This window comes from Mesoplodon mirus (genome assembly GCF_964341445.2).
Source record: "Mesoplodon mirus genome assembly, chromosome: 8".
Taxonomy (NCBI): Eukaryota; Metazoa; Chordata; class Mammalia; order Artiodactyla; family Ziphiidae; genus Mesoplodon; species Mesoplodon mirus.
Genome location: NC_138984.1, coordinates 45,438,032 through 45,458,688, shown reverse-complemented (window position 1 = coordinate 45,458,688; position 20,657 = coordinate 45,438,032). Strand labels below are relative to the sequence as shown.

General features: G+C 38.8%; 3 protein-coding genes across 4 annotated transcripts in view; all 3 read left to right on the top strand.

Moving 5' to 3' along the window:
* The first annotated feature begins 7,978 nt into the window (after positions 1–7,978).
* Positions 7,979–15,448, top strand: ASDURF (ASNSD1 upstream open reading frame). Its single transcript, XM_082630142.1, has 4 exons — positions 7,979–8,225; positions 13,494–13,547; positions 14,664–14,739; positions 15,369–15,448. The coding sequence occupies exons 1-4, from the start codon at positions 8,136–8,138 to the stop codon at positions 15,437–15,439; spliced, it is 291 nt and encodes a 96-aa protein (XP_082486268.1). The 5' UTR covers positions 7,979–8,135; the 3' UTR covers positions 15,440–15,448.
* Positions 15,396–20,484, top strand: ASNSD1 (asparagine synthetase domain containing 1; the record flags this gene model as incomplete). Of its 2 annotated transcripts, none has more annotated exons than XM_082630137.1 (3): positions 15,396–15,481; positions 17,220–17,401; positions 20,192–20,484. In XM_082630137.1, 3 exons carry the CDS (start codon positions 15,461–15,463, stop codon positions 20,475–20,477), a joined length of 489 nt encoding a protein of 162 aa, XP_082486263.1. In that variant the 3' UTR covers positions 20,478–20,484. The 2 variants fall into 2 exon arrangements, with proteins under 2 accessions (XP_082486263.1, XP_082486262.1); XM_082630136.1 differs by having other exon boundaries at positions 15,461–16,924.
* The window catches only part of ANKAR (ankyrin and armadillo repeat containing), a 79,291-nt gene continuing 75,949 nt past the window's right edge, over positions 17,316–20,657 (top strand). Inside the window, exon 1 of the mRNA XM_082630135.1 lies at positions 17,316–17,401. The gene's annotated coding sequence lies outside the window, so the exon portion shown is untranslated. The remainder of the gene's footprint in view (positions 17,402–20,657) is intronic.

Here is a 20,657-nt window from a genome sequence, read left to right as displayed (position 1 = left end):
GCCCGTGAGCCATGGCCGCTGAGCCTGCGCGTCCGGAGGCTGTGCTCCACAACGGGAGAAGGCCACAGCGGTGAGAGGCCCGCGTACCGAAGTAACTACAGATGCAGCTGAATCAGAACAAGTTGATAATGATCTGGAACTGGGGGAGCCACACTGTATTTGCTTGAGAAATATATAGCAGTTCCTTGAATGTTTAAAAAAAAAAAAGAACATGAATGGATAAAGAAGATGTGGTATACATACACAATGGAATATTACTCAGCCATAAAAAAGAATGAAATCTTGCCATTTGCAACAACATGGGTGGACCCAGAGAGTATTTTGCTAAGTGAAATAAGTCAGAGAAAGAGAAATACTGTATCATCTCATTTATATGTGGAATCTAAACCACAAAACAAACAAACATAACAAAACAGAAACAGACTCATAGACACAGAGAATAAACGGGTGGTTGTCACAGGGGGTGGTTGGTGGGGAGATACAGGAAATAAGTGAGAGCGATTATTACAAGGTAACTTCCAGCTATAAAATAAGTAAGTCATGGGGATGTAATGAGCAGCACAGGAACATAGTCAACAATATTGTAATACCTTTGTGTGGTGACAGGTGGTAACTAGACTTGTCACGGTGATCACTTCATAATACATGAAAATATCGAATCACTATATTATATACCCAAGACTAGTATGGTATTGTAAGTCAACTGTACTTCAATTTAAAAAGAGAGAGAAAAAAGAAACAGAGCTTATCACTCTAATAAAGGGCTATAAAATATTACACCAGCTTCAGATAGCTGATTTCAGGTATATTTGGTTCACAGTAAGGACACCACTTTCCCACCGGTTCCTTTGCTGTTCTTCTCTTAACATGTAACCTTCTTCAAATATCACAAGGGATATAATATTTTAGTTACTATGCTTAGAAAATTCATAAATATTTTGTTTTTTAAAAACAACAAAATTTATTAATAAAATAATTCCTTAACTGAATAGATGAAAAAATGGTTCAGAGTCTTGTGGTCTTATGATAGAAATTTTTATTCCTAGATAAAAGTTTAGATAGTTTTAATTAAAGTTTAACTTTAATTAAACCATGTATCTTGAAGAAGAAAACCCAATTATAGGTTTAAAATCATGGAGAACTCTTTACCTAGTTAAGTTTTCTTTTCATTTACCTGACTCTAGGTAAAAATCATAATTATAGCAGTAGTATAATTTCCAGTTTTTTTTTTTTTTTGGCCACACCCTGCGGCATGTGGGATCTTACTTCCTAGACCAAGGATTGAACCCGTGTCCCCTACAGTGGAAACGTGGAGTCTTAACCACTGGACTGCCAGGGAAGTCCCAATTTCCAGTTTCTTTTTTTAACAAAATAGTCTCCCAAGAGTTTTAACTTCCCAACATTCCTCTTACTCTCATTTCCTCCCTCTTTCCCTGCCCTGTACAATATTCTTTCTTCTGCAAAAGCCATCCATGAACCTTCTTTCAAGAGGCCTCAATCACACAAACCTACATTGATAACATTAAACCAGCAGTGGGTTTGGCTTTGATCATTCAGAATTTAATCTCAGCCTTCCTTGGACACTCAACTTCCATTATAAAATCATCAAGAGGTTAAGACACATATCTGTGTGCTGTTTTGTTTTGTTTCACTAGGGCAAGCCAATAACTACTCTATAGCAATGCTTTTAACACCAGAACCACAGAACCTACAGGCAAATAAATGCAGGTAAACTGAACAAACTTGCTTGTTTACACTGTGCTAATACTTGTAGTATTTTCCTGACTAGTGCTTCACAAAGGAAGAAAAGATACAAAGGCAAAGTTACATGGTTGCCATAAACAGATTTTGCTTAACAGCTTTGTAAGAGTGAAAACCAGAGTGGAGTCAAAATACCCAGCTATGAAGAATTCTGCATTATAATGAGGGCATTCTATAAAGAAAAACATTATCTGAATGTATAAATATTTATCATTGATACATCATTTAGACTTTGTTTTTGTTGATTCACTCAGGTGGACACACTTCTGCACGTTTTAAAAGCATCGAAATGCAAATTTGGTAACAGTAAAGGCCTAATCACTATTTGCAACTCTTCAGACATTAAAAATTTCATAACTCTTTTATTTAACTGACTCAGTCATTCACTACAATCTAACTCACAGAGATGGCTATGTTTAATTTTGCTTCTTCAATAATGTAGACCAGGGACTTTCCTGGTGGTGCAGCGGTTAAGATTCTGCACTCCCAGTGCAGGGGGCCCGGGTTTGATCCCTGGTCAGGGAACTAGATCCCACATGCATGCCGCAACTAAGAGTTCGCATACCACAACGAAGGAGCCGGTGAGCCACGACTAAGACCTGGCACAACCAAAATAAAAATAAATAAAATAAAATAAAAAACTAAAATGTACAAAATAATAATAATAAACAATGTAGACCAAGACTTTTTAAACATGTCCTTAATCTTTGGGAAAGTAGGTGGACTATGGCAACAGCATGGCAGAAGTTATAGAAGCTGCTAATTTTGATCAACCTTTTACGTAGTTGTTGGGCATGTAAAGATACACTAGGCAGGCCAGCATATGAAGCATCTTTCACTGATGTCATTCACGAGCCACAATGGGCACTACATTGTAAGACAGACCCACCAACAATGAAGCCTTCAAATCCAGTGGGTATAAGAGCGGGTTTGAGACTAGGGTGCGGTATATGAGGCACCTAGCGTGGAAAATTTAAAGGGGCACTCACTTGCAGCACCCTGAGAGTGAGTGCCTCTTTAAATCTTGCACCCTAGGTCCTCATTTACCTCATCCTAATCCCTACCCTGCAGAAAAGCCCCAAAGTGATGTTGTCTGTAGGAGCCAGGAGCACCTGATCTCCACATTCCACAGCTGAAGCGAAACTTCATAACCAATCTTACGTCAGGTAGTAAAGGTTTACTCATCCCCAGCCCAGTGCCTGGAGACTCAGCTATTTCCCTTGAGGGACCAAGATCAACATGATGCATTCACTTCCTTACTAGAACTAAGTCACTGCGTCCCGCCAATGCCTGTGTGATAAAGACCCCATAGCCCCGCTTTCAGATCCTAGAGGCTGTTTACAAATATCTCTGGCCATCATCTTCTGACAGAATTCCCGGTGCAAATTACCTGCTTAGATTGCAATATTACCTCTCCCTTGATTTCACCTCCTTGTGATTTGGTCCTAGAGGCCGTCCCTCTTCCCACCCCACGTGATTCCCAGTGCCTTGTTCTGCTCCCTGAGCCTGCCCTTTGGCCTGCCAGTCCAGGCTTCTTAGAGTCTGTGGCTCAGTCTGTCTCTTTTCGATTGGCTCCCAGTTATTTCTGTCCCCATCAGAGTTAACAGAACCATCCAAATACTGTGACAACCAAAAGTGCCTCCACATATTTTTGAAAGCCTCAGCTGCGGACAGTCCCAGCCCAGCTGAGAATCACTGGAAGTAGAAGAGAGGGTATATCTTCAATGAGAAATGGGTCAAGCATTTCAGAGCCTGGCTCTTTCCATTCCATTGGTTCATAAACCTTGCTTGTGTTAAAATCATCTGGGGGAACTTCTGATTTATTTATTTAACACACATTTAGATACTGCTGACTATGTGCCTGAAACTGTTAAAAAAAACACTCTACAAATATTAACTCATTTAATCCTCACAACAACCCTTTGACCTAGGCACCATTATTGCTCTCATCTTACAGATTAGGAAACGGGCTTGAGAAGTTTAATGACTTACCCAAAGTCACACACCTAATGTATGTAGAAGCCAAAATTCAAACCCAGACATTCTGGTTATAGGGTAAATGGTAAGCACTTTAGTTATGCAGCAGACAACCATGTCCCATCCACAAAGATTTGATTTAGTAAATCTGTGAAAAGGACTGAGAAATCAGTATGTAACTGAACAAGTCTTTCAGATGCTTTTATATAGTAAGAATGTCACCCTTCTACTAACTGATATTTGGGGACCACAGCACTATTCCACACCTTATTTGGAAGAGACCAGATGGAGACTGACTTATGTGGCTAGAAATAAATCTGTGTTAGATTACATTGAGTAAGCAAGGAAAAACAGTGTTTGGGATATTATTTCTTCAAAACCTTGGAAGCCAAGCTAATAATACACATCACTTTTACAAAATGGTCAATATTGAACTATGTATTATTAAACAGAATTAAATATGTTAATAATGTAGCATCAGAGGAAGAGTATAAATAGCATTAATAAATATGAAATTATCCTATGAAGTAGGATACACAACAGCAATGGACTTAAGTGAAAGATGCATGAAAGTAGGAAGAACAGCCTAGCTATTCGTATCCTGGGCTCCAGACAGGCAGCCCTGAACCAGTCAGGCAAGACAAACGATACCAAGTAACCCTAAAGTGTGACTTTAAGCAACACAGAAGTTACAGCAACTGAGGGGGGAAGATAGAAGCAATTGGATAAACATGACAAAAATAAGACAAAATGTGAAAGAACTTTGAAAACATTTTATCACCATACTAGTATGATTATCACTGTATTGTTTAATACTATTTCATCTTGGGTGGCCTCAATAAATAAAGAGAAACATCAGAACCTCAGCAGAGCGATAAGCAGCAGCTCTCCCAACACCACCCCTCCCAAAGCGGGGTGAACAACTGTAGACCAATCAGCAGTGTTTCTGGTTACTCAGTAGGGAAACAATTGTGGGTCAGAGTCAACTCAAGGATTAACCAGAGCTCCCACTCTGCCAGACACTGCCATAGAAGATGAGGTACAAAGAAGACTAATACACTGGGAAGTTCATTCTCTTTAGCTTTACAGATAAGCCTCCCCATCACCTCCAAACACTAATTAAGATGACATCCTATGTGTCAGTGTCAGGAGAGGCATGTTCCTAGGTTCCCACCAGATCAATTGTAGTGAATCCTAAAGGTTTTGGAAAATGGAGCCAGGAGGTAGGTTAAGAGAATGCCAAATTTTAGTTTTTAATTAACATAAAATTTGGCAGTAACGTTTTTAAAAAATAATTATCTTGTGAATAGGACTTCAAAACTGAATGTACTTTGCCAAAACTTTAGCATATTTCAAAATTTCCTTTCGGGGCCTGGTATTACAAACCAAGGCAAATAAGATCCACTTTCATCAGACCTTCTCCAACTTGTTGTACTTCCTCAGGTTTTTGTCTTTCACTGTGCTCTTTCATATTCTGAATAAAGTGACACTTTAGGACTCTCTTTTTCCTTTCAAAACAAGACTCATTCCATTACCTTACATGCTCTCTTCTTCCTGCCCTTAATGTGGTCTTAGCTCCCATATTAATTATAACTTTTAACCAATTTAATAAGTTCTGTTTCATAGGAAAACTGGAGGTAGATTATTGAGAACTGTCATATGCAAGCATTTTAGCCGATGAATAAAGCTCATAAGTCCACATAACACAAGTCTCTACAGCCACACACATTCCTTTCACACCTTCTGAAAGTGGCAAAAATGAACATGTATATTAACATGACCCAAAAGGATAGCCATTCTATAGCATACAAAAGCAAGAAGCAAAAGTATATAAACTTAAAATTATGCTTTTATTAATCAGTGTTTCAGTATTCAACTTTTAAAATAATCTAGTTATCTAATGATTAATTAATAATTAATTTAATATTATCTTAGGGTTTTAAGTTACCTAAGGATTTTGGAATTATATTTAAATTTAGAGTATAAAACATAATTACTGTTGATATAAAAAGTTTGTCTTAATAAGTTATTTTAGTGAACACAAATTAACATTTTTCATAAACTTATATTTTCTAGCAATAATGCTAGTTTATTTAGTGAGTAAATCAATATAAGTAGTTTAGGAAGTTCAGATTAGCTAATCTCTTCATGAGAAAACAAATCTACATGTTATTCTTAAAATGTGTAGTTATTTTACTTAACACTGATAAATCAGAGAAAAGACATATAATTGCCTTCTTTTCTTAAACCAAAATTATTAATCCAGGCTGATTTCTCCAAAGACTCACCTTAATTATATAAACTTGGATTTTTCAAATGTTTCTAAGCTAGTAGTTTTTGTAAGAAGGACTTTTTTGTTGTTTAAGTTTAGCACACTTAAAGCATTAGAAATTCTGGGCTTTTTTTTTTAATTTGGGGGATTTATGCAAGTGCATATGTACGTCTGTAGACCAATCAGAACAAAGTTCCTTTAATTTAAGAGGCATTACAATGGAATTTATTAATACCCTACAGAGTAGGAAAACATTTTACTTTTACTCAGCAAAATATAAAGGCTGTTATAAATTATAGACACAGACACTTAGAAAGCTTATAGCTTCAGCTTTACAACCTCAACCCCAGGTTGAAAGTAAACACAGACACACAAAAACTCACCAGTTCAGATCTCAAAAAGCTGTTCTTCCCAGTGGGCACAACATTCTTAATCAATCTGAGCTCACAAAGGACAAATGAAAAGACTAAAATACTGGATTCTTTGTCATCTCACTTCTAATGGAGACTAGATAGCCATCATTCAACAGGTATCACCAAATGGTTAGGCCATAAAACCGAATTCTCAATCATTGCTACCAATGCAGAATAACTTAGCTATGCATAAATCAGAAACAAAAACAAATTTTTTTTAAAAATCAGTAAAAAGAAAAAACAGACAGTGGTTAGTTCTATAACTGCTTTGGATTTACTCTAAGAGCCAATAAAACAACCCATGAGGTACATACACTTCCTTAGCCATAAAGTTTGGCTCCATCACATGAGTTCACTTGAGCATCTCTGTGGAAACTTGAGATTTCCTACGTTAAAGTATACTTTTCAAAAACAGAAAACCATGTCTCCTGTGCAAATATAAAATGAACATTTGTCAAAGTTTTATTCAACTCATTAATTAATGAACGAACAAGTAAGATGCTAAAACCAATTCTAAGAGTACATGCGAAAGTAGAAGTATATTCATTTTAAAAATTAGGGTAGGACTGCAGAGTTAGATGCAAAACTGTTTAATATCTTACAGAACAATAAGTCACAACGTGTGGGGTTATCTGGTGTATCAGATAGAAATTATTGCATATCAGCCAGACAAAAATCTACCTGTTACCCAACCCCCCGCCCCTACAGAATTATAAAATAGCCCAGTCAACATAAAGTCAAGCTCAGCGAAGGTGTTCTTTCATGAACACCTTGGTAAATTCTTGCCTATTTCCAAGTTTTGGATAATTTTTCTCATAGGAGTGAGATATTGCAAATATTGCATGGGACATACTTATATTAAAAATTTATTCGTTTATCTGCAATTCTTTTTTTTTTTTTTTTTTTTTTTTTTTTTTTTGCGGTACGCGGGCCTCTCACTGCTGTGGCCTCTCCCGTTGCGGAGCACAGGCTCTGGACGCGCAGGCTCAGCGGCCATGGCGCACGGGCCCAGCCGCTCCACGGCATGTGGGATCCTCCCGGACGGGGGCACGAACCTGTGTCCCCTACATCGGCAGGCGTACTCTCAACCACTGCGCCACCAGGGAAGCCCCTGCAATTCATTTTTAACTGGGAATCCTGTATTTATCTTTTAACCCTAATAACAAGTCAACAAAAACTTTACCTAGTCTGCACAGTTCCGTTGCCAACAACGTATCTCTTAAATTTGTGCCTGGCTTCATATTCTTGCCTAGATAATAAATATTAAGCGGTATTTCTACAGCGCTTCTATTCTTTATATTTACCACTGGGGGGCGCATATAACTCACAGTCTACCGGATGCCACGTGGTGAAGAGCGTTTCAACACCCCATCCACTAGGGGACCGTTCGGGAGCCTCTCAGATTTCACAACAAGGCTCTGCTCACGTGCTCACTAATCATTTGTGCGCACGCGTACAACTGCTCCCAGGCCCGATCCGAACTGCGCAGGCGTAAGAGAGTGAGCGCGCAGGCGTAAGAGAGTGAGCGCGCAGGCGTAAGAGTGAGCGCGCAGGCGTAAGAGTGAGCGCGCAGACGCCATTGGTAGGACTCACGGAAAAGGGAAAGGGGGGGGATGGAGCCGCTGGGAGCTCAGACATTCTGGGGCTGTGGACTGGAAGCCGCTAGAACGCTCTCCGGGCTGCGCATCCTGCATATTTGACGCTCCGTGGAGATGCCCAGCCGAGGTGCGCGACCCGAGGACGGCTCCGGGCTGGTCCCTACCGACAACTCGACCCAGCACAAGGAAGATCTCAGCAGCAAGGTGTGTGTGGGACAAGGTGACAAGGCCCCCAGGTTCGGGACGGGGCGCCGCTCTCCCCCCGCCGGATAAGATCCACGGCGGCCGCGTGGCCCGGTCTCGGCTTTGTCCCGCTGTTTTGACAGCTACAGTTAAAGGGAGACCTTGAAACTTGCCCCAATATTAGACCCAGTTGGCAGTAGGACGGGGGTTTAGTTGTTTTGTTTTTCAAATTATGAATTTTTTAAAGTTTTATTTTAAAAATTATCGTACAGTGAAATTTGACCCTTTTTTCTTTTCTCTAAATTTAACACGTGTAAATTTGTGTGACCACCACCACAATTGGGATACAGAACAGTTCCATGACCCCAAAAGACTCCCTTTATAGCTGTGCTCTCCCCAACCCAGAACCTCGGGCAACCCCTGATCTGCTCTGCGTCACGAGTTTTATCCTTTCCAGAACATCATGTAGATGAAATCACAGCGTATGCGTCTCTTACTCAACATAATGTCTTTGAGATTCATAATTGCTTTTTTTCTTTAAAAAAAAAAACAGGTACAAAGTTTATTATTAGAGACGTAGCACAACAACAAGTGGGAGAGCACACGGAGAAACGGTTTAGTTAATGTAGAGGCAGGGCAGAGATGCACACCCGGAGAGCAAGGGTGTGGATGTCCCCCCGTAATGAGGAGGAGCGCAGTAATGAGGTGGTGAAGTCGTTTATATAGGGCAGTTCTTCCAGGTCTTTGTTTACCTTTGGCCCATTATCTGGTTTCTTTTTCCACACCTGACCTGCCCTAGGATCCTCCCCAACATGCGTGCACAACTTTTTTCCAAGATGGATTACAGCCCAGAGGCCTATGGGACGGCCATCACATATTATGGGGTGGTGCCCCCTCCTTTTTGACCCCCAAGGAGCCTTTCTGCGCATGTGCAATGTTTCCCTTGCCCCAAGGATGGGAAATGTATGACCTCTTGATTTTTTCACAGGGTTTAGTCCCACTCTGTCCCTGCCATAAAAATGTCCAATGTCCGGTTATTTACTCTTATTTCTGTTGCTGGTTTTTATATCGAGGTGCAGATAGACAAGAGTCCGGTCATAAATATGTAGTCCTGGAGCCCATTTGTCTCTTGCTTCAGGAAATGTAAACAGGGAGCTGGTAATGAATGTCCGGTCTGGAGCCCATCTTCTTCTCACTCCAGGAAGTGTGAACAGGAGGCCAGTTGTATATGTCTAGCCTGGAGCCCATCTATCTCCTGCCTCAAATTCCCCCTGAGAGATGTGAACCCCAATACATCTTTATCGGGAGGTTGAAGGGCAAAGGTCTGTCTTCTGCAGCTTCTTCATGCTGGCATGGCGCTCGTAGACCCTACCTAGTTGGGGTCACAGAGCTCTCGTCCTGTCTCATTAAGGGGCCCAGGGTGACTTCTTTTGTTATTCCAAGGAGTGTCTGGAATCTGCATCACCGTCATCTTGTCTGGGAAACCGTTGTGTCCTTAGAAAGAACAAACTAGACAAGTAGATTAATAAAAGGCAGGGGCCAAAGATCGGTAAAAGAATTATTGTAACCAGGGGCCCAAGCAAGAGTAAGAACCAGGTTACATTTGATAGCATTACTTTAACTGTAGTCCAGATAGTGTCAGTGCTTGGATTACCCTGTCCAAAGGAATGAAGCCATTGAGCACGGTCATATAACTTTTTTGATGTCTTTTTCTACTAACCCGGTGTTATTGATGTAGGTGTGACAGACCTAGTTAGTAGTTGGAGGAGTGACAACCTGGACGTTAACAGACAAAATAGATCTCATTTCTTTTCAGGAGATAAAGCCTGAAACCCAGTCTGGACCTGACGCTTTGGGGTGACTTGTAGCCAGATAGACAGTTGTCTAGTTTCATTTAAGTAGGTTTTAACTTTTAATGTGGTATTAACACATAGATAACAGGTGCTATTGGTCTGAAAATTTTCTCCTTAATAGCCAAAGCAGATGTTACCATTAATGATGTTAGTGTTTTCCTAGGTATGAGAAGATGTAAGAACTTGGGCTCATAAAATCTTTTTCTGAAAATATCTGACAATCTGAAGGGCTGTCCTACCAGTTTTTCCCAGAGCACAGAGTGCCTCATTTCTTTTTCTTTTTTAAAAAATGTGTATTCATTTATTTATTTATTTATTTTTGGCTGTGTTGGGTCTTCGTTGCTGCGCGTGGGCTTTCTCTAGTTGCAGCGAGCAGGGGTTACTCTTCGTTGTGGTGCGCAGGCTTCTCACTGCAGTGGCTTCTCTTGTTGCGGAGCATGGGCTCTAGGCTCCCTGGCTTCAGTAGTTGCAGCACGCAGGCTCAGTAGTTGTGGCTCGTGGGCTCTAGAGTGCAGGCTTAGTAGTTGTGGAGCATGGGCTTAGTTGTTATACGGCATGTGAGATCAACACGGGTTGAACCCGTGTCCCCTGCACTGGCAGGCGGATTCTTAACCACTGCACCACCAGGGAAGTCCCCCAGAGTGCCTCATTTCTGATCTCCACCCTGAACTCCTTTCCCGGGGTGTTGAAGGTCAGCAGCTGCAGTGGCCATGATTTAGTCCTTGTAGAGGTAGATGGCAAGGGTCAGTTACCAGTCGGCAGGGCCCCTTCATGGTCATAAGTTTAACCATGGTTTGGGGGGCATTTCATGACCATTTCGTCCCACAGTGCTAGGAATGCGCATTCCCGGGTCTGGCAAAGATTTCGTTGACAGGCCACTCAATGTGGTGTTACTGGACTAGGCCCTGTTAACAGTAGCCAAAAACCTCTGGACCACCTGTCTTACTAATTCCTTAGGGTCCAGGTAAATATTCCCTCTTGTTGTCTTCCCCTATTTAGAGTTACACTATTAAAATCATTGATCTCATATGGAACTATGTACCATCATGTTATCAGAGGCTCAGTCACACATTCGATGATGTAATAAGCAACAATTTTGTAAAACAGGCAATATAGAAAACAATAGAGCTAGCAGTACTAGTAAGGTCATAAGTAGGAATTTAAGTCAAGAACTTCCATTAGGTGTTGCCCAGTGTATACCCAGGTTATCTGACTTAGTCTGTTCTGTACCAATCCTTATCTTTCAGGGAAATTATCTATTGGCATTGTTCATAAGGCACTTGCCCCAATTTTTTGGTGTAATTAGACTGATTATCCTTACTATGATTTAATTGTTCCCAGCGTAGAGGAGCTGATAAAGCTACTGGGAACCTAAGAGTTTCCAGTCTCAGGAGGGAGCAGGTAGAGAGGAAGATAAATGTTTTAATTTTACCCACAGGTGTAAATTACCAAATTGTTGTAAACCATAAATAACTTGAGGAGAAGAGCTTCTTTGTATCTTCAGCTCCCGGGTTTCAGCACCATCTGATCTCGGAGCTGCAGCAGTGAGTGATGGCGTGAAGCAAGATCTTAATTCCTTGCCCAGGACTTGAACCTGGGGAGCCTGGATGAAAACCAGGGATCCCAGCCACCACAGTCCCTGGCTCTTGCCCCCAGTGAAAAATGCATTTCTCACGGAGGCAAAACTGTAAAAACAGGTACAAAGTTTATTATTAGAGACATAGCACAGCAAGTGGGAGAGCACACAGAGAAAGTTTGTTTAGTTAAGATAGAAGCAGGGCAGAGACGCACTCCCAGAGAGCAAGGGTGTGGGCCTCCTCCCTAATGAGGAGGAGCCTGGTTTGGGTTTTTTCTATGTACTCTTCTAATACTTTTAGAAATACTGCTCACCTTAGATCTGCTGCCTGTATTCTCTGTCTCAGAAAATGTCAGCACCGTCCATCCAGTTGTCCAGGCCAGTAACGTGGGAGCCAAACTTTATGTACGTCAGGAAGCCCTATCAGTTTTATTTTTGAGGCCCATCTGAAATATGTGCCTTTATCACCATGTACACTCTTAACCATCCTAAACCAGCCACTTTCATCCACCGTAGGGAATCCTGCAAAGGTTTCCTAACTGGCCTCTCCTCAGCCATTGTTGCCTTCTTCCAGTACGTCCTTCACTTTAGCCAGAGCTACGTTCCTAAAATGGGTATCTGATTATCACTCTTCTGCCCCTCCCCCCCAAAAGGGAGCCAGTATAATATAAATCTTAACTGCCATAAGCAGGAAAAAAAAAAAAACTTTAAAAATAAATTTGAGATGAGGATGGCTATAGCCTTTGAGGTAATAGATGTCCTAGATAATACTTTGGTTCTGTCCCACACTGACAGTGGCATCTTGGGCAAGTCTCTAATCCCTCCATCACAGTTTCCTTGTCTGAAGTACTAAAGTATACCTGCCATTCCTAAAATGAATGGGAAAGTGCTGTTCAAACATAAGCCTCCAGGAGGTTGTACAAATTCAATCCTGGAATTCAACTCAATCTCTAGTCAGTTACTACAGTGACTGTCAGCTGAAGAGCAGAAGGGTACATACACATCTGTGAGGAATGAATTTTCAAACCACACACGGCCCACTCTGATTACTACCATAGCTTGCCACTTACACTGATGTATGACGGATCCTTGAGGCTTCCGAGGTAGGCCAAAATTATAAAATATGCTTTTAGAGGCTCTAGTGATACTATGTAATCAATCATGTTCACAATAAAGCTACCCTTACTGAAAAGAGTTTAAAAGAAACTTAGTTTCCACTTAGTTGAGCCCTCTTCTACTAATAAAAAGTGAGACCTAGTTCAACAGTGCCAGCCCTGTGCTAACCTTTGAGATGTAAAGCAAAGATGGAAAGTGATGGGTTGTACTACCCCAGGTAGGGCACTTACTGCTACTTGTTCCCTCTGAATGTCTGGCTGTACCATTTAGTACATAAATCATGAAAAGCATGGGAATGGGGGCGGGGGGTTGAGTAACCCACTCTTCATTCCATTTGTTTTTTTTTTTTTTTAAGCTAAAATATAATTTAAAAGAAATCATTGAAAAATTGGTATTACTTTTGGGTTTTGGTGCATACTTTTTTTTTTTTTTTGGTACGTTCTCTATTTTAAATAAAAGATGTAAATCTTAGCAACTATGGCTCTTGCCTGAATATGAATGCTGGTTACCAACACCCTGTCTGGGCTCAGTGAGCCATCTAACACTTTGTAAGTCTAATCACTGTTTCTTCCCTCAGCTTTCCCCCACCTGCACTTCCACACAGCTGCTGTTGAAAAGAATCTATATATTCACAGACTGCCCATTTGGACAATCAATACTTATCCCATGTCTTTAATTTTAAAGGGCCCTCATTGAGCATACTTTGATAACCTCTGATTTAAGAATGTTTTCTTATTTTAATAGATTAAAGAACAAAAAATTGTTGTGGATGAACTTTCTAACCTGAAGAAGAACAGGGTGAGTTATTAGAGTTATTTCAAACAGTATGTGGGAGGGTTTGATTATATCTTATTAACTATATACAAAAGTTATAAGAACTACATATAAGATTTATATTATATTAAAATTTACAAGGTTTCAGCATCTTTTTAGTTAAATTGCAAAAATGAAGTGTCTGTGATTTTTTTTAATATATATCATATATAGATATCTACATATTAACCATAGCTGTTGATAATCTTTTCCCCATCATATGCAATTGACATTACCTTTGAACCAAATGATATTAATTGTACTATGTTATCTTGCAGCCATAGTCACTAATGGTATTTATTTTATACTTGAATTGGTGTTTTCTTTTGAAATAAATGAACTTTAAATCTATTGAGAAGAGTAGAAACTATTCAAGTGAATGTGAATAATTGTTTAAAAAAAAAAAAGATAAATGCTTCCCCTTTCTTCCCCCCCCCCCAGGTTTTTTACTCAAAGCTTCCAAATCTTTAACATGGTTATTTAACTCCATTTCCATTAACATATTCACAAACAAGCAAGCTACTGTTTCATGGGTCATTATACTGCCAAAACATATATTTTAAAGTTAAATGATTTGAGCCCTTTAAAGCATTGTAGAGATTACGTGGTAACTGACATGTTAGACATTTCTGATACAGGTACGGTACAATTGATACAAACTTTCTAGAGGGCAAATTGGCATAATGTATCAAAGTCTTAAAGCTATGTAACATTTTGATCCAGCTGTTCTATTTATAGGAATTGATACCTAAGAAAGTATCATGAGAGTGCAAAAAAATTTAGGTACAAAGACATTCATCTCAACGTTGATTTATAATGGTGAAAAGTTGGAAACACTTAAATGACCAAATAAACTGAAATATTACTAAAGAAAAATGGTATTATAGTAAATGCAGAGAAAAAAGAGTTTTACCTCAGTGTTAATGGTAGCAATTTCTAGATAGTTGGATAATGGGTGAGTTCTGTTTGTTTATCTGTATTTGCTAAGGTATTGTTCTGAACATGTTACTGAAGTTCAAGAATAAGCAATAATAGGGTTCAGAGTTTTGACATCTACTTTTTAGAATAAATCATGATATTAGCCTAAATTATGTTTTGCAGAAAGTATATAGGCAGCAGCAGAACAGCGACATATTCTTTCTTGCAGACCGAACAGAAATGCTTTCTGAAAGCAAAAGTAAGTTTTTTTGGTACATTATATAGAAACACACAGAAATTCTTTTGTGGGCTTTCTGTAGAAATTCATGATGGTGCCTAAATTATACTGTCTACATCTGAATGTTTAAACATATATCTAAAGATGGGATGGTGGTATACCTGTTAATAAAATTAATGCAATAGTTTGGTTTTTTTCAAGTTAGCCTTCCAAGGATGAGTCAACAGTAAAAATAAAATCAGATTTAAAAAATATAAGATGTGTTAGGAAGCGATAATAATTAACGTAAGCTTTAGAGTTTTAGAGAGATCTAGGTATGAAATATTGTTCTACCACTTTCTACCTTTGTGATTTTGAGTGAATCACTTTGAGCCTCCAAAGTCTTACGGGATTTAAATAAAATGATATGTATATTTAATGTGCATAGCCCCATGCCTGGGTCAAAATAAGCATTTAACAAACAGAAACAAGTTCCCTAAATACTAAACATTCTTCATTAGAAGCCTGTTGTAAATTATTATTCAAACTAACGTAGTACATATACTCATATGTTTTGATCTTGGAAAATAACCTGTTTTGCCCTTTAAATTACTAGGTAAAGGTTCAAGAATTTTTATTTCACTTAGTATGTCTTCTCCCTTCCCCCACAGATACATTGGATGAGCTGAGGAAAGAATACCAAGAAATAGAAAACTCAGAGAAGACCAAAATCAAGAAATAGTCAACTTGATTTTACATAGCAATGTGTGGCATTTGTTGTGCAGTAAGCTTTTCTGTTGAGCATTTCAACAAAGATTTGAAAGAGGATTTACTGTGTAATCTTAAACGGCGGGGACCCAACAGTAGTAAACAGTTGTTAAAGTCTAATGTTAACTACCAGTGTTTATTTTCTGGTCATGTCCTTCACTTAAGAGGTGTGTTGACTGCCCAGCCTGTTGAAGATGAAAGAGGCAATGTATTCCTGTGGAATGGAGAAGTCTTTAGTGGAATAAAGGTTGAAGCTGAAGAGAATGATACCCAAATAATGTTTAATTATCTTTCCTCTTGTAAGAATGAATCTGATATTTTGTCACTCTTCTCAGAAGTCCAAGGTCCTTGGTCTTTTATATATTATCAAGCATCTAGTCATTCTTTGTGGTTTGGTAGGGATTTTTTTGGTCGTCGTAGCTTGCTTTGGCATTTTAGTAGTTTGGGCAAGAGTTTCTGCCTCTCTTCGATTGGCGCCCAAATATCTGGAGTGGCCAATCAGTGGCAAGAAGTTCCAGCATCTGGAATTTTCAGAATTGATCTCAAGTCTGCTTCCATTTCCAAAGCTGTTGTTTTAAAATGGTATCCTTGGAAATACAACTCTAGGGAGGATGTTATCAAAGAATGTGTTAATAGCCTAACTCAAATTTCAGCAGATTTGCCAACATTTGTATCAGTGGCAGCAAATGAAGCCAAACTGTATCTGAAAGAACCTGTTGTCCCTTTAAATATGATTTTGCCAGAAGCCGCATTTGAGATCCATTGCAGTAGCATTTCCAGCGTCCCACCGTCAAGAGAGACCCTTCAGGTCTTTCTTACTGATGGACACATGAAGGAAGTAGTCCAGCAGTTCATTGATGTCCTGAGTATCGCAGTCAAGAGACGTGTCTTGTGTTTACCTAGGGATGAAAACCTGACACAAAGTGAAGTTTTGAATACGAGTAACAGGAAAGCAAATGTTGCAATCCTATTTTCTGGGGGAATTGATTCCATGGTTATCGCAGCGCTTGCTGACCGTCATATTCCTTTAGATGAACCAATTGATCTTCTTAATGTGGCTTTCATGACTAAAGAAAAGACCATACCAGCTGGTTTTAACAAAAAAGGGAGAAAAGAGAAAAATAATTGTGAAAAACGCTCTGAAGAATCCTCTAAACATGTCACTGCTGCTGCTGCCACTAATCCTGGTGAACAATTCAACGTACCAGATCGAATCACAGGAAGAGCAGGGCTAAAGGAACTACAAGCTGCCAACCCTTCCCGGATTTGGAATTTTGTTGAAATTAATGTTTCTCTGGAAGAACTGCAAAGATTAAGACGAACTCGAATATCCCACTTAATTCAGCCCTTGGATACAGTGTTGGATGACAGCATTGGCTGTGCAGTCTGGTTTGCTTCTGGAGGAGCTGGTTGGTTAGTGACCCAAGATGAAGCAAAACCATACCAGAGTAGTGCAAAGGTATGACATGGTATTTCTACTCAGGATTTCTGAGACCTAACTTTGACCCTTAAAGCTTTTAGCATTTAAGTTGCAAGAATATAGCGTATTTCAGTTGCATTTAAACTACAACACAAAGTATATGACTTTGTAAAAATTGGGCCTAGTTTACTATTTTATGACTTTGCCTTACGGCTTTTCTCTGAAAATGTTATCTTTGGGGTTATCATTTCTTAAGCTTGACTTTTATCTTAGTTATTTTCCTTACTGTATAGTAGATAACGTTTTTTATCTGGATTTCTTTAAACCTTTATAGGTAGTTCTTACTGGAATTGGTGCAGATGAGCAGCTCGCAGGTTATTCTCGTCATCGTGTCCGCTTCCAGACACACGGGCTGGAAGGACTGAATAAGGAAATCGCGATGGAACTGGGTCGAATTTCTTCTAGAAATCTTGGTCGTGATGACAGAGTTATTGGTGATCATGGAAAAGAAGCAAGGTAATTCCTATTATCTGAGGGTTTTGGGGTAATCTTGTAAAGACAATAGACTGTAAAAGGAGATTTTTAGGTTCCTTTTTCTTTGGGGACTTGTTCAAATGAATAACAGTAGCAGCAATATCTTGGCTTTATATTACAAACACAGTCGGTCAGAAGCAAAGCTGGAGAAGAGCCAGAGGAACAGTTTTTCCAGAACTCATTCTCCAAGAAATGGCTTTTCAGTAATTTTCAGATATGATACAATGACATGATTGCTTTTAAGACTACAGTGAAAGACTGTAAAACTTGAGGTAGTGAAATACTGAGAGAAGGTGTTTAAGGGGCATTGTTTCGTTTCAGATGTTTGCTTTCCTCCCAGTAAGGGCATAGTCCTACTCCCAAGCTTTCTCCTCCAGTGTTACAGAGCCTGACTTCGTCTCTACAGACATTTCTGTCCGTACAGGCATACCTGGAGATATTGCAGATTCAGTTCCAGACCACCGCAAAAAAGCGAGTCACGTGAATTTTTTGGTTTCCCAGCACATACAAAAGCTATGTTCACACTGTACTGTAGTCTGTTAAGTATGCAGCAATGTTATGTCTAAAAGCAAAATGTATATACCTTAATTTAAAAATACAAAACAAAAAGCAATGACAAGGTAACATCAGAGATCACTGATCACATATCACCATAACAAATATAATAATGAAAATTTTGAAATATTGCGAGCATTTCCAAAATGTAACACAGAAACGTGAAATGAGCAAATGCTGTTGGAAAAATGGCACCACCGATAGACTTTGCTCATCGCAGGGTTGCCACAAACTTTCAGTTTGTAAAAAAAAAATAACGCAGTATCTATGAAGCACAATAAAACAAGGTGTGCCTTTATAGATCCATACTGATTTAAATGGTGGTTCCGGTACTGGATTCCCCTCTGTCATATGTTTTTTGAACACAGTTTAGTCATATGTTGCAGATTACCTAAAAGTTTCAGAGATCAAGCCACTTTCATGTGTATATTCTTTTTTAATCTTAGGCGTTTGTGTTTACCTATAACATATTTCTGATGATAGTAAACAAGTGCTTGAATACAACTTTTTAAAGCATTAAGGATAAAAGAAGATGTTTCATTTAATTATAAAAAGCAGAAATTTGTTCAAGTAGGTTAATTTATTAAGTGATGGTTTTATTACAAGGGTACGAGCATGCAAGAACAAGGAGTCCAAATAAGCTTCGTGGGAATTGGAGCATCATAATACACGAACCCTGAGACTTCATTGTTTCTTGTCTCCACCTTGTCATTCCTGTGTTGCCAGTTCTGACATGTAAAATTATCATAATTTTCAAAATTTCATTATAAAGAAATAAGTAATGCCACAATACAGAGTGTGTAAAATGTTTTCCTTTTGAAGGGTATATGTGTATGAGAGAGAGAAAGAGAAATTCAGTCCATTATTTCAGCTAGGTCAGAGAAAAGGGAATTTATTTTACTCAGTAAAAGCAGTTAATTCTAAAGACCCCCAGGGCTTCCCTGGCGGTCCAGTGGTTTCAGACTCCGTGCTTCCACTGCAGGAGGCGTGGGTTCGATCTCTGGTTGGGGAACTAAGGTCCTATATGCCGCATGGTGCAGCCAAAAAATAAAAAAAATTTTAAAAAGACCCCCCCATGACATCCTTGGGTAAAAATGGATGTGAAGGATGTTTAAAACAGCAAATCAGAATTGTAATTTAATAAATACCATTATAGTGGCTAGATTTAAACCGATTTATTATGGATTTTGGCATAATAATTGTAATCTATTAGCTTCTCTTATTTAAATTTGCTTTCACAATTCATTTTTATAAAATATTTTGTATAACAGATGCCTTTACCCTTTCTGATCTCTCTACTTAAGTTAGAATGAAATGTAATGAAATAGAAACACTAGTGTAATTGTATTGCATTTTGAGGAATTGGGAAGGAAGGGGGTGAGATTAGAGTATTTTAAATGAAAAAAAGAACAGAATTTGCTAGAAAATTAGGAAAGCCAAAAGAGCAGAAAGTTTTTTTTTAATCTAATATTTTGTCCTGTTACACCAATTTAAGCATTTAAGCAATTAAATGTCGCCATTTAAGCAGTTTAAATGTAATTACAATTTTGATACCATAAAGTTTTGCCACAAGTTCAGGAGAGCAGAGCCCTTCTATTATTGGTTTTGTATCCCTAAAGTTCAATATCTTTAGATAGTAAAGAGCAGACACAGATTGAATAATTAACTCAAGACCATGCTTATTTTCAAGGCATCTCCCAAGATATCTTGTGAAACAATTTGAAATTATTTCTTGACATCATAGGCTTAATTTGTTTATCTGTTGAGGGAAAATTTCTTTATATTTTAGCATATGTATTAAAATTAGACAAGTGTGAAATAGTTTTTCATGTGATTAAATTTTAGCCATAAAATTGTATAAATAACTAGAATTTTTTTCTTTTTTTTGTGGTATGTGGCCTCACTGTTGTGGCCTCTCCTGTTGCGGAGCACAGGCTCCGGATGCGCAGGCTCAGCGGCCATGGCTCACGGGCCCAGCCGCTCCGCGGCATGTGGGATCTTCCTGGACCGGGGCACGAACCCGTGTCCCCTGCATCGGCAGGCAGACTCTCAACCACTGTGCCACCAGGGAAGCCCTAGAATATTTTTAATCTAGAAAAATAGTGCCCTCAAAAATAAATTTATACTATAAATATTAACATACTGAAGAAAATGCAAAAGAAATAATCACAACAGATTGATTTTTTTCTTTAATAGTAGTTATACTTTTTATTTTAGATTTCCTTTCCTGGATGAAAATGTTGTCTCCTTTCTAAATTCCCTACCGGTTTGGGAAAAGGCAAACTTGACTTTATCCCGTGGAATTGGTGAAAAACTAATTTTGCGTCTTGCGGCAGTGGAACTTGGTCTAACAACCTCTGCTCTTCTGCCGAAACGGGCCATGCAATTTGGATCCAGAATTGCAAAAATGGAAAAGAATAATGAAAAGGCGTCTGATAAATGTGGAAGGCTCCAAGTCATTTCCTTAGAAAACCTTTCTATTGAAAAAGAGATTAAAACGTAATATTTCACAGTGTAATAGCATTTACTGAATGATGATTTAAAAAAATACTCTACTGCTTTATTATTGTATAATGTGGCTGTAAAATTCATTATGTGAAATTTTACTTTGTAGCGTAATATAACCAATTTAATCAAATTGATACTCCAGAGAAAGATATTATACTTGAAAGAACAACCTGGA

Excerpts from the sequence above, each read along its gene's own strand:
- ASDURF (XM_082630142.1), top strand. The coding sequence starts at position 8,136 with ATGCCCAGCCGAGGTGCGCGACCCGAGGACGGCTCCGGGCTGGTCCCT. Across the intron at positions 13,548-14,663 it reads CTAACCTGAAGAAGAACAGG|AAAGTATATAGGCAGCAGCA; the intron begins GTGAGTTATTAG and ends TATGTTTTGCAG. Across the intron at positions 14,740-15,368 it reads AATGCTTTCTGAAAGCAAAA|ATACATTGGATGAGCTGAGG; the intron begins GTAAGTTTTTTT and ends CTTCCCCCACAG.